A 17,929-nucleotide genomic window follows, 5' to 3' on the forward strand; every position below is an offset into this window, starting at 1 on the left:
TATTCTCCCACAATAAGTTCCAGCAGATGGCGATTTGTTTTGCTATGGTCCATGTGGCTTTCCAAGTCGATGTATGTGTGTTTGAATTCCACACAGTACACATATTGTAAACAAACTACTGTGGCACACTTGATAATTTCTTAATGTCAGTGTTGAGCATCACTCATGTGCTATACACTTGCAAACTAAAACATCAAGTGTACAGCACATGTGTGATGCTCAGTACTGACATTAAGAATATTTTTAATGTCCCACAGTAATTTATTTACAATATGTGTGTGTATGAAACTCAGCAACATGTACATCGACCTGGAAAGCCAAATGGACCAAAACAAAACAAATCGCCATCTGCTGGAACTTATTGTGAGAGCAGACGACATGCTGTTGGTCAAAATAGCTGTGTAACTAAAAATGTTAGCCACCTCAAGATGGGCATGGTAGCCCGAAACCGTTTTTGACGCAAAATTAAACCACTTAAAAAGTATTTATGGCTGGTTGCGTTATTCGTCAGCTATAATTAACGGCCGCTGAGTTCACAAGACCGAACATAGATTAAATAACGTCATGAGGATTGTTCAGAAATCGGTTGTACCAGTTGGTACAGAAGGTCAATTTTGTCTCTCATATTAAATCGTGGCCTGGGTCAGTATAAAAAAACCTCCACGAATTAAATACGAGCGCTCTGACACGATTTCAGTATTGATCACAAGATATTTGCTGCCAAAAGATTGTCTTTACATTTTATATGAACATAGGCTTACATGCAAATTGTACACAACACAAGCGGAACGAGATGATCCAGTAGGAGCTCTGGCTGGTAGTGCCGTGTGCTTACAGAGCATACAGAGAGAGAGGGAGAGGGAGAGTGTGAGTGAGCATGAGCATGTCGCATGTGCACGCAGCTGTAGCGGCCGAGCCTCAAGATCCGTGCAGGCCGTCGCCATGCGGCCCGTTCAGCGAGTGCCGGCGCGGGGCGTGCTCGTGCCTGCGGGGATACGTGGGCGCGCCTCCCGCCTGCCGGCCCGAGTGCACGCTCAACGCCCAGTGCCCACCGCAGCGCGCATGCGTAGATTTGCGCTGCGTCGACCCCTGTCCCGGGCCCTGCGGCCAGCGGGCTGCATGCCGTGTCCTAAACCACTCCCCAGTCTGTAGCTGTCCCCCTGGCCTCACGGGGGATCCTTTTGTCAGATGTTATCCCTCACCACGTAAGGCTCCACTACTTCTCTGTTCTGTCTTACAAACTGTTTGTCTGTTACTATACTCTACACTTACAATCGCAAATTTCTTTCATACGAAGCGTAGTTCAGTGAAACTACGTTATTATTTCGTTCTTGTCAGCGTAACTGACATTAAATTAAACAACAAGTTTACTATTACCAGTCACTGTTTATTTATCTCCACGACGCGTTTCAATGGTTTAAACCTCCATTATCAGGTGTATTTACATTTGTTAGTATGACGTTTGTGTATGTGTTGTGTTAAACGAGTTTTTGGAAGAATTTGTGGCACTGCCTCCAGTGGTCACATGTTCCTTTCACTGTCGTAACACATCACATGTACACTGTCACATTTTGTAAACAAATATGGCGTCATTCACATAACGCACACGAAAATGTGGGACACTTTGCAGTAAAAGGGATTCTACCTTAGTTCGTAACGTACTTTTGTGAACATGACACTAAGAAAAACCCAAGTATTGGCTTAGAATACGTACTTTGAGACATATCGTAGGTCATTTAGGCAAGTCGTTGTGGTTCATGACTTGACCGATAAATTAATGTCGGTAATCAAAGTGAAAGAAATTTGCGATTTTCTTTTTAACTGTGATATTTTCTTCACATATTCTGTTTTTAGTGAGAATTCAGAAATGCTGCTGGAAGTTAACCACTGATAAACATTGCCCGAGAGAAAAGTGAAGCATCCAGAAGGGGAGGAGGAAACGAAATGAAACTTCGCGGATTGCGAGGATATGTCATGTTATGCAGTAGATTCAAAACTGAATCAAATTTACATACAATTTGACAGAGTGAGTCCAGTTATCAGTAAGACGTTGCGCCCACTCTGGCCTTGATGCTTGCAGTTATTCGATTGATAAGTGTGTCATAAAGCCATTGTATCCCCTCCTGAGGCGAGCTGGGTCACAACTATTGAGACATGTCCTTGATATCCTGGATACTGGCAATGGGCTAAGTTGACGTACAAGTTTATCCCACACGTATTCTATCTGGCCACAGGAGTAACGAGCACTGCCGTACTGGAAAATGGCACCACGATGCTGACGCACGAGAGTAATACGTGAGGACGCAGGATGCCCGTGACGTACCGTCGTGCCATCAGTGTTCCCTAAGTCACTACCAGACGTGACCTGTTGTCAAACCCGATGGCTCCCCAAACAGTGACGCCAGGAGTAACATTGTTGTGCCTCTACAAAGCACTGGAAGGTTGGGGTCTCCGTCCAGGCCACTCCCTCACGCCGACGACGGGCATCCGAGCTACTGCAGGCCGTCGTCTTCCCTCCAAGGATTCCCATCTGAGGCACCTCTGTAATACTCAACTGCTGATCGAACGTACCGCTAACAAATCTAGCAGCACACCTCAGAATAGCTTTGATCACTTCTTTTAATCCGATCCCAAACACTCGAGCAGTAATCGAGAATGGGTGTTATACACGCGGTCTCCCTTGTAGATGAGCTACACTTTCCTATAATTCTCCCAATGAAATAAAGTCAGCCATTCACTTTCTATGCTCGTTCCCTCTCATACCACTTTGCAACGTTACAGCCAGATATTAAATCGACATGACTGTGTCAAGCATCACAACACGAATACTGTATTCTAACATTACACGATTGTTTTTCCTACTCATCTTCAGCAAGTTATTTGAACACTGAAGAAATTTTTAACTGCCAAGATTGCTGAAATCATTTATTCATATAGATAAACAGTTTCGGTAATTCTCTGTTGCCATCTTCGGATCTCTAAAGATGGGACCGAAAACACTAGGATACAGCAACTATCATTACGGCACACATAATTGTATCCAAAATTTGCAATACATTGAGCAGCCGCATACTTGTCTTTACACCATTACATAATCTTCTCCTTCAGTACATTAAGTGGTGGTATACAACGAATGTTCGTGGTGGTATCGTGAGCTGTATTAGAAGCCGGCATATTCATTAAGTTACATCTTCTACATTCAGAGCAAGCTGCTACTCGTCACATCAATTAGAAATTCTGACTAAGTTATCCTGTATCCTCCTAGTCACTCAACGACGACACTTTTCCGTACACTACAACGTTGTAAGAAAACATTCGTAGATTGCTAATCACCGTAGCGGTCAGATCGTCTATGTGTGTAGAGAATAAGAGACGTTCTATCAATTTTTCCCATGTCTGCCTGCCTGCCCTCGTGCAGCCCATCATCGGGCCACTGTCAATCCGAATTCTCCATAACTCTAGATATTATACAATTCGACGAATGACGCTGTTCATTCGCCTTATATACCCTACTAGGATTTCAACTCTAATCATTTACATATCAGCCGACGGTGAATACGTGTACGAAGTTAAATTGACATCCGACCACTTCACTTTTTTCTTAACATTTCTGGGATACGCTGTTATTGAAGTATGGATTTTGAGATAGTTCTCACTGATTACATGGTTCATGGCTTCTTTTTCCTTGACTGTTTCCTCTTGTAAGCTGAGGTGTGCATGATTAGTGTCCAGCATCAGGTGAAGCCAAAAGATAACACTGTGTGTCATCTAGAGATAATCATTAAAACCCACCAACATAAATACGACGAGACCCGGCCCTGCAGCCTAAGGTAACCAGGTACTGACTTAGCGACCTTAGGTAATCGTCCTGAATCAGAATCACTTTTACGAAGAAAAATACACTTCAAAGGAAAATTAATTGAAACACAGAAAAAAGGTGAACACCATAGCAAAATCATTCTTATGAGATACTTTTTAAACAAGCTCGTGGCAATGTTATTAAATATATATAAGACAAAAATTATTTTTATATCAGTGGTTAGCTTCCCAAGCACTATTGCACGAAAGCAGATGATGTACTCGTGCATTAAATGATGATTTTCTCGTGCTCTCTTTCTTCTCCTTAAGATTTTTCTATTCATGTGACTTCTTGGTGTTTAAGTGCTATTTCTTTCACATCTTTAAAAAGTTCTGTTGTTTGTGTTACTTCTGGCTCATTCTATCTTCTTGTGTTACTGTACATCTATCCGAATGTTTGTCTTGAATTTTAGCGCCTATTTTGCATCCTGCCGAGCCTGTGCATGTCGACCCGTGCATGCCTTCTCCCTGTGGTCCGTATTCTGAATGTCGCAACGTCGGAGGCTCTCCATCTTGTGCGTGCCGGCAGAATTACATTGGTACACCACCCAACTGCAGACCTGAATGTGTTATTAGTTCAGAGTGTCCAAAGAATAAGGCTTGTATTAGAGAGAAATGTCGTGATCCGTGTCCTGGATCGTGTGGAATTGCAGCTCAATGCAGTGTCGTGAATCATACTCCTATCTGCAGCTGCCCGGAAGGATACACAGGAGACCCATTCACAAGCTGCTCCCCAAAACCACCAGAACGTAAGCACCACCAATTGATGTTATCCGTCTTAAGTATTGTTTTGAGTAGGCTACATCGTGTCAGGCTTCAGTTCAGCGGAATAACAGTTCCCTGCTTCTTACAGCTCCAGAGCCAGTGGTAACCGACCCATGTAATCCGTCACCATGTGGACCTAACGCTCTCTGCCGAGATGGCAGCTGTACTTGTCTTCCGGAGTACCAAGGAGATCCTTACACGGGCTGTCGCCCCGAGTGTGTGTTGAGCACTGACTGTGACAGGACGAAAGCCTGCATCAGGAACAAGTGCACAGATCCTTGTCCAGGAACATGCGGACAGGGTGCTACATGCAATGTTGTTAATCATATCCCCATATGTACTTGCCCGGAAGGCACCTCTGGAAACGCTTTCGTGCTTTGCAGACCAGTACCACGTATGTACAAGATTTCTTTTTCGTATATCTATAGTCTTATTAAATTTGAAATAGTTTGTTTATTCAGTGTTTTTCAATGTTCAGGTAACTAACATGTGAAGCGACTTCTATATTTAGAACTATTATGTTAGGATTATTATACTGTATCATGAATAATATGTGTTTATTACAAGCGTTATTGTGTAGAGGCACAAGCCCGAAGACTAGAGCATTTTTACGGTCGTGCTTGACACGATACACCCACTTATGAGAAAGTACCAAATGCAAGTCAGATTATACAAAATTTAAAAAAGCAAATTCTTGTGTACATATTTTATTTACAACCAAATAAACCTTGTAAACACACATGCGCCGATGTTTAAAATATGCGAATAAATTTTTAGAGAAATTAATATTTTATGTAACACCGTAAAAGATCAGTCTAAAATAGAATACGAAAGTTGCCTTCAATTCCATTCGAGAATATGATCAACCGGAACAGCAAAACCCTCAGAACAGTGCTGCACGCACTTCAGAGCCATGATCATTTCGATTGTTAGCTGCCTCCCATTGTCTTTGTATATCGTTTTTCAACTGGTATACCGTCCATACCCGTTCTTCAGTTTCTTTAGCCAATGAAAGACGCTTACAGAGAGCGTTCCTGCATCCTCGATAGGATTAAGGTTGTGAGGTATTGCTGGCTTGATAGAATTGCGGTCTTTTAGTACTAGTCTGCTAGACAGACTGAACGATCGTAGATTATCGTTTTCCAAGGTGATTTATCTTCTGCATTCTTGTGTGAATCATTTATTACGACGATCAAAGATCTTACCCCGACAATGCCGAACACTTGCGGTACTTCATGGTAGCAGATAAAGCTCCGTACATCTTCCAAAAATGATACTATCCTGAATGAGCACGCCTGAATCCTCACATCTGTCGCATTCAGTGGCCTTCGTCTTCGTACATCAATCCACGTCGAGAACCACTTTAGAGGAACCTGAGGCTCTGTGGAGAGTACTGACCGCCACTATTCGAGGTACAAAGTCGCATGCGCTTTATACCAATGAAACTTCCCTCTACTTCGAGACCAGTTACGAGGCGTAGTCATAAATTTTAATTGTCATACCTCAAAAACGAAGTTACAAAATTAATTTTTTGTTTGTTTGTTTGTAATCTGAGCCCTACGTATCTGCAGTCCTGGCAAACACTGAAACCCCGCGCAACAGTACCCTAGAAGGCTACAAGAGGACTCAAAATAAAATGGCGCAGCCCGCTGATAAAGTTGGGATAGAATGCACTTTTTTTGATTGGCTCCCCTTTTGGTGTTCTACGGTACTGTGGCGCAGGGATTTTTTATTTACGCATCTGGCTACAAAGTTTTATTTTCAAAAAAAACCATCCGATTTTAAGATTGTATATCTTTTACATTTGTGCACATATAACTTTGGGGTACTTTTTACAATTACTTGATGAATAAAAGTTTTCGTTTACCTTTCACAAACGTTCAGTTTGCCCTCCATTGGACGCATGGTAAACATTCAGACTACAGTCCGATTCATCCCATACTTTTGTGAGAAAGGCTGGGTACTAATTACTGTTGCTGCGCAATGTTGCAGTTCTCTAAAAGTTGCTAGAAGGGCGGTACATAGACGGAGTCTTTCACAAGCCTCCACAAAAGAAAATCACATATCGTGAGACCAGCCGAACTTGGAGGCCGGTCACATTTCCCACTGCTGTTGTCTTAGCGCCTCTTTTCTTTCTGCTTTAATCCCAGGTATGGCCCTTTCACCCTTTTCTCCGTTGCCTTAAGCTCCTTGTACACAATCGACTTTCTTGCCTCCTTTGACTACTCGGGGCAAGTGAGTCTACTGCAGCACCCCTGTTGTTCTATTCCTGTGCTGAGTCTGATCTATTTCGAGTGGTCATATTCGCTTACACGCCAGCATCAAAATTGTGTGTTTTGAGAGCTGTCTGCTGCGAAGCTTGGCATCTGAACAGTGAAAGTGAGGTTATAAGAGTATCCTTTTTACGAAAAAACCTAACTATAGTATCAAAATGTAGGAAAAAGCGATGATAATAGAGCTTATTAGTGACCAAAGGAGGATCCCTCGTGGAAGTTCTTGCTAAGTCCCTTGAACTTCTGATAACCGAAAGAATGGGAAAAGCGTCATCAAATGTTCAAATGTGTGTGAATTCGTAAGGGATGAGACTGCTGAGTTCATCGATCCCTAGACTTACACACTACTTAAACTAACTTATGGTAAGAACAACACACACACCCATGCCCGAGGGAGGACTCAAACCTCAGGCGGGAGGGGGCCGCGCAATCCGTGACATGGCGCCTCAAACCTCGCGGCGAAAGCGTCATCCAAATATTTCAGAACATATACATATTTTGCTCGAGAAAAGACATACTTTCAAACACATCCAATAATTACTAGAACGCAGTAAATAGCGCATTTTTGCTTTATCATTCGTATCATGTTTTCTGGCTGAGAGCCAAATAACACAGAAATTATTTTTTCGTCAAATATTTCTGACTTCTTCACTGTCGAAATAATTTTCACCGAAACCCGTCTATCTATTTGCGTTCTTATTTATGCACAGTGTAGTCTTTTTTGTCTGTAACGTAAATACCTAGGGACCGATGACCGTCGCAGTCTGGTCCCTTTAATCCCCCAAACCAACCAACCAACCAACGTAAATACTTTTTTTCTTTCAGATATTTTTTCTAGTTTGGAGAACACTTTCAGTGTGTCAAGAAAACGAAGCAAACTGCACAATAAGATTAAGAAGACACGAAAACACAAAACCCATTTCTGTAATAGAAGTGAGCGCCCCCAGAATACGTTAACTTCTAATGTTTAGCAGACGCCGCCGTAGACCCCTGTTTCTACGCATGCGCAGTGTGTAGCATACTCTCAAATTTAGAACCCGACACTGGGCATAATCTATAGATCATTGACGTCATACACACACGCGCGTCGCGATTGGTTGCTGATTTAACGCAGGCACGAAAGGCGCACGCACTTCGAGTAGTCGATTTTGACCAGGAAGTCGTTCGAGTAAAACGGACTTTACGGCGAGTGAGATTGAGTGATTTTGTGGGTCAACGCGAGTGAATTGGGAGTGAGCGAGTTTCATTTTGCAGGCTTACTTCTCGCTGTGACAGTATTTTTAGCCCTTTCATCCACATCCGCTTCTTTCAATATTTGTAAGGACTCTGGTAATCTCTAGAGATGGGTCGTTCGCGAACTAACGGGTCCAAAGGAAAGGTTCATCAAGATGAACGGAATGAGCGATGAACGAATTCTAAGGAACGGTCTTTCATAGTTTACTTCGGTCGTGGCTTTCTAGTTATAGTTCCCGGGAACGGGAAACGGTCGGTCTCGTTCCCACAACGGCACGTCGGCCAGTCTCGTTCCAGACTCGGTCCAGTTCCCATCTGTCTCGGTCTCGTTCGGCCGGACTCGTCCTTCTTCGTGTGGCCACTAGTCGCAGTTCCACTGCCAACTGCTCATAGTTCAGTATAGAGTCGTTCGTTTCGTTCGCTGTGCGCGCCCATTCTAGATCTGTTTCAAACCTTTTTTGAACTCTGAACTTCTGGTTCTTTTCGTTTTCTGTTCAGTGTCTGACCGGTAATTAAAATGTGTTTTATAATTACGTAAATTACATAAAATTACGTGGTATGTAATACATACATCTTTTCAGGTAACAAAACGGAATATAAACTTACTTCACTATTTCGATAAACAGTAGAAGAAATACTTTTGAAAAGGCAAGATTTTTTTGTTATTATACATGTAAAGGAAGTCGGCATGGCACACACGAGTGGCCATTTTCCGTCTTTTTTTGATCCAAGATAAAAGAGCATGTTCATTGTTATGGAAGGCAGGCCGACTTACAACTGAATGAAGTCCGCGTTCCATAATCGAGTGTCTGGTGTCACATTTTGTAAAGAGAATATGATAACGTCTACAAATTATTTCAATGGTACAGGATAGCGCACGAAAAATCGGACCCGAGTGATAAACTGTGTATTGTCACTACCAATCGTCATCTGTTGTTTCGAAGTTATTGTTTGCATTAGCTTATTTGTTGTTCCTTCACTGCCTAATTATTACAAGTTTATCTATTCTGCTCCTAGCGGTCAACAGATCATGGGTAATTGGCGAGCAGTCTGTACTCGGGGCCAGTTTTTCGTGCGCCACCTTATATTATTTCATTGCGATCAGCCACATAACGCTACAGTTGGCTAAACGAGAGGTTTTGCAAAATCACTAAAATTACAAGTTTGTGAGAATTCTATTATGAATGAAGACTCTGATTAAGAACCGTATACCAAGCACAAATGAACGGTGAACGAGTGAAAATGAAGGTTCCCAAAAAATAGCAATCACCAGTGAACTAGTTCCCAAGGATGAACGAGTTTGCCCATCTCTAATAACCTCGGCCCTGAGCGCCCGGTAACCACAAACACACACACACACACACACACACACACACACACACACGCACACGCACACTATTGTGCAATGCCAGATTCGCGCAGCCCTTCCGACCGATCCGGGCAGCTTATTGTTAAGAAGTGTTCTTACATGCAGATACCAGTGCTATGGTGCTACACAAGTTGAAAAACGATATTTTCAGCATGTTCTCGCAACTATACAAAAGATAATTGATTCCAGTAACCATATTTTCGAAGAAAAGGATGGGACGTTAATCTGTTCTCTGGAAGCGGCGGAAAATACATGAAGCCTTCGATCAGTGGTCGTCAAAACGCTGCCCGCGGGCGCATGCGGTCCGAATCAAGTATTCGTGCGGCCCGCAATTCTCAGCGTATTTTATAATAATAAGAGCCTATTTTATAATAAGATGCATCTAGCAACTAACAGCCGAATCCAAAAACGTCAGCTGACTTATGAGCTTTTCCTTCTCAGTAACAAACAAAAATACTTATAGAGAAAGCAATATTTTAAGATGTGCTTTATTGTAATTGACGTTGGGTAATTCGACCGTGAACTAAGTAACTTTAGATGCTAACGTCAGAGGCAGAGCGGTAAGTGGCATGGCCACTGCGGGGTTAGGGGATGTGTGATGGGGAAGTTTTATTATATTATACTATTTTGTAGTGCCTGTGTTATTACGATGTACTGTGCAGTGCCCTTCAGACATGCAGCACAGCATTTGTGCTAATACAAGAAGTAGAACCACAGTAGCAAATGGAAGTCTGGGTCGGCCGTGGATACGTTCTCGCATGGCCGAGGCGGCTAAGGCGACAGCTCGCGTAAAGCGGGAAAACCGGGTTCGAGTCCCGATTTTCCTTGTCACCAACACACTGTGCAGCTGGAGTCTGATCATGTCGCAGTTGCGAATACATTTCTTGAGTGTTTTATTGCTTGTTCTCCAGTGCTGACAACTCGTGGACGTGTGTCTCTCATAGCGATGAGCTGCTATAGTATAAATTTCAGACGGAAGTAACGTGGATTCGTGAATGCGCATTAAAGAGTGGATCATCTTAATTGTGGTACATATCTGTAGCAAGGAGTATGACAATATTAAGGCTGTTGTAATACAATGCAATGAGTAGAAGAAAAATGGCATTCAAAACATTTACTAAACATTTGTGATCGTCACTCATATTACATAATGCATTGCAGTGTCAAAACTTCGGGGTCACCGAGTGTGACAACAGGGAACAATCGGGTTCTAAATATTGCCTACTTTTAACGATCAGTATTCCAGCGATGGCGCCCAACTGTGTGTGTGTGTGTGTGTGAATTCCTAAGGGACCAAACTGCTGACGTCATCGGTCCCTAGACTTACACACTACCTAATCTATCTTACACTAACTTATGTTAAGAACAACACACACCCATGCCCGAGGGAGGACTCGAACCTCCGGCGGGAGTGACCTCGCAATCCGTGACATGGCGCCCTAAACCGCGCAGCCACTTCGCGCGGGGACGCCCAACTCACCGCGTCCTTGCTAGAGCTATTGCGTTGGGGACTCATAACATTTAATTTCTTTAAGTTAGCAGTATTCTTATGTTGTGGTGCTTCATTTTTCCATTTAAATGGAGTGTGACCCCATCACTGAACACTAAAGATAAAGGAAATAGTTATTTTTTTCCGCCACTCTATATTTTTCCATCACTCTACGGTTTGCAACACAAACGTCGCCACATAACACGCTGACAGTGACAAAAGAAATGGTTAACTCTCGGTTGGTATTATCCGTAGACTTCTGAGACTACATGCAAGACTGCTGAATGCGCTCTACAAGTACGTCTTGAACGAACTCACGAGGGCGCCCTGTGGATTTCCCCTTACATAAACAACGAGTGACTTGAAGCTACTGTTGCCGTATCGAACGTCTTGAGGTGTATGAGTCGTAGTATCGTCCTCTCGACGTAACACATATCACACGGTAGTAACTGAAATGCACCTTCTGAAACGGAAAACGCAAAATGCCTTTTGTTCATGTGTTATTGTCAGTTCGATTAGACGCACACGGAATAATGTGCGAGCGAGATAACCGCGCCAGGGAGATTGCATTAAGCAGAATATTATATCTATCGCCAAGCTAAGCATTTACTTTAAATGCAGTAATTAAAATTCACCCTAAATTTCCATCTTCATTCATGTAGAACACCTACACTTATGACATCGGAAGAATCTTTGCAAAACACATTGTACTTCGTTTCGTCTTCTATTACCCAAGTGTCAGTGTTAAACATCATCGCGTTTAACGTGTTAGTACTGCGTTTGATAGCTGTATAATATTTATAGGTTAGGAAAATTATCGCAAGCAGATACTGTTGAGACATTTATATAACCCAGAATGCATTTCAGAGAACAAATTCATCTTCAGGTGATACATTGGCTTCATTTGTATGTGATGCCATTGGCCCCCTAATTGTGGCTCAAATTCTGCATATTAATCTCATAACCAGTACTTTCGTGAATAGACCATTTTACACGCAGCAAATATACTTTTTTTGTATAGATCTGTGATCATTCTAAGATATCGGGCCTTCCAATTCCACCATGAGCAATAACGGGATCAATCAGTAAAGGTTTATTCGCTACTTACAGGTTCTTTTTACCAGTATATATCGCATATACTTCATTATTAAATCGTTTATTTATTTAGTTTAGCTAAATTTTTACGTTTTCTTTGTTTGTAGTTCTATTTTCCTCACATTACTCATTTTTCACTTGTGAAATGTGTATCTATCTCTGCTCTTATCTTCTTGTCTCTTATTTTACATATTCTTCGATAGAATATCCTTTTACTATTAAAAATCTGTCTCCCGTCAATACTTCCACATAGTTTTCATCTATTGCAAGTTCCTTCAATGCAGGTCCTTGACGTTTTCGTTAAATGTTCTGGTCATTGTACTCTAAGGAACTTCAAGCTCCCTCGTGATGTATAAGTTGCTATTTACATTATGATAACGATGGCCTCACGTTTGTCCATCGCGAGGTGGCGCAGTGGTTATGCACACTGGACTCACATTCTGGAGGACGACGGTTCAAACCCGCGTCCGGCCATCCTTATTTTTCCCTAAATCGCTCCAGGCAAATGCCGGGATGGTTCCTTTGAAAGGACACTGCCGAATTCCTTTCCAACCCTTCCTTAATACGATGGGACTGATGACCTTGCTGTTTGGTCCCCTCCCCCAAATCAACCAACCAACCACGTTTGTCCCATAAAAAGAAGTATTTTCAGTATAGATTGAAAAATCAGCCAACCTGTTGCAAATAAAGGTTTATTACCCCTTGGCCATGGTTTCGATACTTGTAAAAATATCTTCTTCAGAAGTATTGTTCTTATTACATCACATGATGCATTTTCAGTTTACCTGCAATTCTAAAACATCAAATCTCCAAAACTAGTAAAATGCAGACATTGTTTTCCATGGCGTCATCCTAAACAATTCGTCATCAGTAATAAGTGCAGCGGTATTAAGACATGTGAAAACGTATTGTTTTGCTCAAGTATATTTTAAGATTGTGAGCAAGTGAAACATTTTGTTGTTGTGGACTTCAGTCCGATGAGGTTTGATGCAGCTCTACAAGCTATTCTATCCTGTGCGAGCTTCTTCCGAATAACTACTACAGCCCACATCCTTCTCAATCTGCTTAATGTGTTCGTCTCTTGGCTCCCTCTACGACTTTTACTCTCCACACTACCCTACAATACTAATTTGCTGATCTCTTGATGTCTCAAATGTGTCATATCAACTGATCTTATCTTTTGGTCACGCTGTGCCACAAATTTCTTGTCTCCCCGATTCTACACAGTACCTCCTCATTGGAACATACCGGATGTCAATTATTTCCTATATTCCGTCGTTATAGAATGCGAATTTCAGCATGCATTCAAAAATAATAATACTTAAGGTAAGTCTAGAAATCCACCCAGTTACCCGAGAACTAAAGGGAAACAAGATGCGGGAGGACCAAACCCCAAGTTCTAAACGATCCATAGTTCGTCCGACTTGTGTATTAGAAGAAAAAAATCATCTCAGTGCCCGGAAGAAGCTAATAAAACTATGAATGTGTAATAATCATACACCTGACAATCTTGTTCTTGTTCCGTGTAGATTGAGACACAATCGATCAATTTAGACATACCTACTCTTCCTTGCACGTGCAGCATGGCACCGTTTTCTCACGCAATATTAAATTACAGAAAAAAATCGCTTGCACATCTATGAAGCTATTTCATAGTCCACAACTTAAAGTAAAAAAACTACTATGATTCTACAACTAAACACGAACCGTGTGTAGAAAGCATGCCATATGCTTCACTCGATAAAGCGAAAATCCACGGTTTCCGTAATTGGACAACGCGGCACGGTTTTCTTGTCAGGCAGTTCATGCATGCAATCGAAACAAGATATTTATTTCTTGAAGAAAAAAGTATATTAAGAATAAGTTCCCAGAGAAACCATATTTCATAATAACAGCAATCCCTTACTTCTTAGGGAACAATGACGTTAGACGTAACCACTTACAACACATAGCTAAGCGGCCAATCCTTTTAAAGAAAGATTCTCGAGCTTTAAGAAATACCCCAACATTGAATAGACAGTGATAATGACAAGCGTGAGGGGGAAATAACTGCATAAACTGCCGCCCATTCAAATTGCAACACCAGGAAATATACTCATTTTGTGTGTGTATAATAAGACTTACAACTTGCTGGGACGCATTCGTGACTTGTAATGAAAAAAAGGTCCCATGAACATGTGTCCTGCAACGCATCGTTGCCACGCTAGATGGCGTTTTTACGACCATGTGCCGTGTGTTCCTTGTGTGTTGCAGGCTGTGTGATGGACGCAGCGTACTGTAAGCAGCAGAATGGTCAGGTATTCATGTCGAGATGATGTTTCCGTACGGCCAAGCAGATGGAAAACGTCAAGAAGCAGCAAGGCATACGAAAACAAGTACACTTGCATACAACAACCACATCATACATTTTAAGCTCGTTAGGTTGTTTGTGTGATCATGGGTCCTTTCAGACAGACGAACATGCAGTGAGGCGGCTGACGGTGCGTACTCCAGATCTGGAGGACAGGATTCTACAGAATATTGGGACGAACCATAGTACAAACTCCGAATCTGGTGTACGTATAGTCCACCACTTCCCTGCCCATACTTCTGTCTCAAAGGACCCATGAGCACGCAAACATCCAAAACGGAATTAAAATGTATGATGTGGTTGGTGTCTGTGAGGTTCCCTGTTTTGGTATAGCCGTGTTGCCTCTCGAACGTTTCCTTCTGCTTGGCCGCACACAAACACCATCTCGGCTTGTTTCCGACATGAGTACCGTACCAAACTGCTGTCTACAGTACACTGCGTCAATCACACAGCCGGCAACACACAAGGAGACACTGCACGTGGACAGAGGAACCGTCATTCGCCAGCACCATCTACCGGGGTAACTATGCATATCCGGATTCATGTTCAAAGGACCTCTTTTCCCCCATTTCCAGTCAGGAATCCGTCCGTGCAGTTTGCCGATTTCATGAATGTTCACCATGTATACTACAAACGAAAGGACACATTATTAAATTTGTAGATGGTTTGGGTGAGTATAGGGTGTACAGCTTAGTACACAGAACTACACCTCTGGCAGCAACAACGGTTCTTATCTGGCTGTGCATCGAATCTAACTCAGCTTCAATGACATATACGGCTATACGAATCCAAGCGGCTTCAACTCTACAGTAGAGTTCATAAATCGTAGAGACACGAGTTAAGGCGTGCCAGTCTCTTAGCAGTCCATGACCAGTTGTTTTCACTTGGTGAGAGATCTGGAGAACATGCTAGCTGGGCAGAACTAAAACATACTCTGTATCGAGATGGGTCAAGACAGCACGGTCAGCATGCGATATTGTGTTATAGCGTCACTGCAAGTGACTCAGTATTTCTACACAAGGAGGGTTTGCGTGTAGCATGTCAACAGGTCGACCTGTGGGCTTGATACCTGCTGTCAAACACGTTACTCACATTACGTACTAGATTATAACACAAGCAAATCGAAGCGTACACCATTGCCCGAAATGTAGCTACCTAACATGTAATGCGCGGATAGACATTCATCGTCAGTTCTTTAGAGTGTCACAAGAAGATATTCATTGTTTCCCACATTCCTGGTACAGTGCTAAGCAACAAAATACATCCACAAACGCTTACTTCGTATCGATCCTCTACGCTTACCATATATCTTGACCACGCCAATATCGTTTGTAAGAGTATAGAACAATACGCTGATAACTCGAAAATAGACAATAAATGTAATGTAATACACTACCTTCGCGTTGAGTAGAATAGTAATAGCTTGGACAGACAAAATGGAGTAATACCTTTTGTCTTTTTACACAGCTCCCGTGGCAACACAGCCATGCAACCCGTCTCCATGCGGTCCCAACAGCCAATGTCGGGAGATTAACGGCCAGGCTGTATGTTCATGTGTGCCGGGCTACCTTGGAAGCCCACCGGCGTGCAGGCCAGAGTGCGTTGTGAGTTCCGATTGCAGCCAGAATGAAGCCTGCAGCAACCAGAAATGTAGAAATCCTTGCCCAGGAACGTGTGGAATTGGGGCTAAGTGTCAGGTGGTGAATCACAACCCTATCTGTAGCTGTCCACCGCGCCACACGGGAGACCCATTCACCAGATGCCTACCCATACGTAAGAACCATACTGATGAAATATTTCTTCCTGTCATATCAGAAAACAATGTAAGCTACTACTTTGTTCTTCTCACACATTGGTTTTTCCCTCATGCAGCTGATTCGCCGGTGAGCAAGCCAGTGAACCCTTGTCAGCCGTCACCATGTGGTCCAAATGCTCAGTGCAAGGTAGCTGGAGACAGCCCCTCTTGCTCGTGCCTGCCAGAATTCAAAGGCTCGCCACCAAACTGTCGGCCTGAGTGCGTCAGCAACAGCGAGTGTGCCAGCCATCTGGCCTGTATGGGGCAGAAGTGCAAAGACCCCTGTCCCGGAGCTTGTGGATCAAATGCTGAGTGCCGAGTGGTCAGCCACACGCCTACGTGTGTGTGTGCGGTTGGATACACTGGAGACCCGTTCTCTCAGTGCTTTGTACAACGTAAGAATGAACTCCTGAGTCATTTCTCTTGTATTTGTGCGATTGTGGATGCAAGTTCGTGCAGAGGATAATTGTGACTTGTGGCTTTCAGCTGTAGCCGTGCCCCAGGAGAGGCCAACGCCCTGCTCTCCGTCGCCATGTGGTTCGAATGCAGTGTGTAGGGAACAGAATGGCGCAGGATCTTGCACTTGTCTACCAGAGTATGTGGGCAATCCATACGAAGGCTGTCGGCCAGAGTGCGTGGTGAACACTGACTGTGCTCCCAACAGGGCATGTATTCGTAACAAGTGCCAAGACCCATGCCCCGGCACGTGTGGCCCGAATGCAGACTGCCAGGTGGTCAATCACCTGCCATCGTGCACATGCCGGCCGGGATACACTGGAGACCCGTTCCGATACTGCACAGTGCAGGCTAGCGAACGTAAGGACCAATTTCTCTGCTGAAATACTTTATCTCTGTGGAGTGAGTTATTTGGTAACCATGTGTTCTTTCGGTTGTATTTGTATGGCTGACTGGCCCTTCTATTGCGCAGCTGTGGTAGCTGAACCAGGAGATCCGTGCAGCCCATCGCCATGTGGTCCTAACAGCCAATGTCGCCAAGTGAATGGGCAGGCTGTGTGCTCATGCCTACCGTCGTACATTGGCAGTCCACCAGGCTGTAGACCAGAGTGTGTGGTGAGCTCCGAATGCCCGCAGAACCGAGCCTGTGTGAACCAGAAGTGTGTGGACCCCTGCCCTGGGCCGTGTGGCCTCAATACTCGCTGCCAGGTGATCAACCACAGCCCAATATGCAGCTGCAAACAAGGATTTACCGGAGACCCCTTCGCCAGATGCCATCCAATTCCACGTAAGCTTCTGGAGCCTTAGGTTTTTCTGGTGTGTGTGATGCAATATAGCCTTGGTGACAGCGCAGGAATGACCTAGAACGTTGTCTCTTTTCTCTTTTTAGCTCCACCTCAGAGGCCGAGTGCCCCAGTAGTTGTGAATCCTTGCATCCCATCACCATGTGGGCCGTATTCTGAATGTCGTGATACAGGTGGCAATCCTTCATGCTCATGCCTGGCAAATTACATTGGCGCTCCACCAAACTGCCGTCCCGAGTGCTCCATCAACTCGGAGTGCCCCAGCAACAGGGCTTGTATCCGGGAGAAGTGTCGTGACCCATGTCCTGGGTCGTGTGGCATTGGCGCACAGTGCAGTGTGATCAACCACACCCCAGTGTGCACATGCCCTGAGGGGTACACAGGAGATCCATTCACCAACTGCTTCCCGAAACCGACAAGTAAGAAAGCTTAAACTACGCAAA

The 17,929-nt window shown here is 43.6% G+C and overlaps 1 protein-coding gene across 1 annotated transcript in view; it reads left to right on the forward strand.

The window, feature by feature from the left end:
• The window catches only part of LOC126253539 (uncharacterized), a 606,491-nt gene that overhangs the window by 437,534 nt on the left and 151,028 nt on the right, over positions 1–17,929 (forward strand). The window contains exons 100-102 of the mRNA XM_049954972.1: positions 16,714–17,056; positions 17,169–17,470; positions 17,573–17,905. Of these exons, the coding sequence (XP_049810929.1) occupies positions 16,714–17,056; positions 17,169–17,470; positions 17,573–17,905 (978 nt within the window). The remainder of the gene's footprint in view (positions 1–16,713; positions 17,057–17,168; positions 17,471–17,572; positions 17,906–17,929) is intronic.

The sequence above is a fragment of the Schistocerca nitens genome, chromosome 1 (assembly GCF_023898315.1).
Source record: "Schistocerca nitens isolate TAMUIC-IGC-003100 chromosome 1, iqSchNite1.1, whole genome shotgun sequence".
Lineage (NCBI taxonomy): Eukaryota > Metazoa > Arthropoda > Insecta > Orthoptera > Acrididae > Schistocerca > Schistocerca nitens.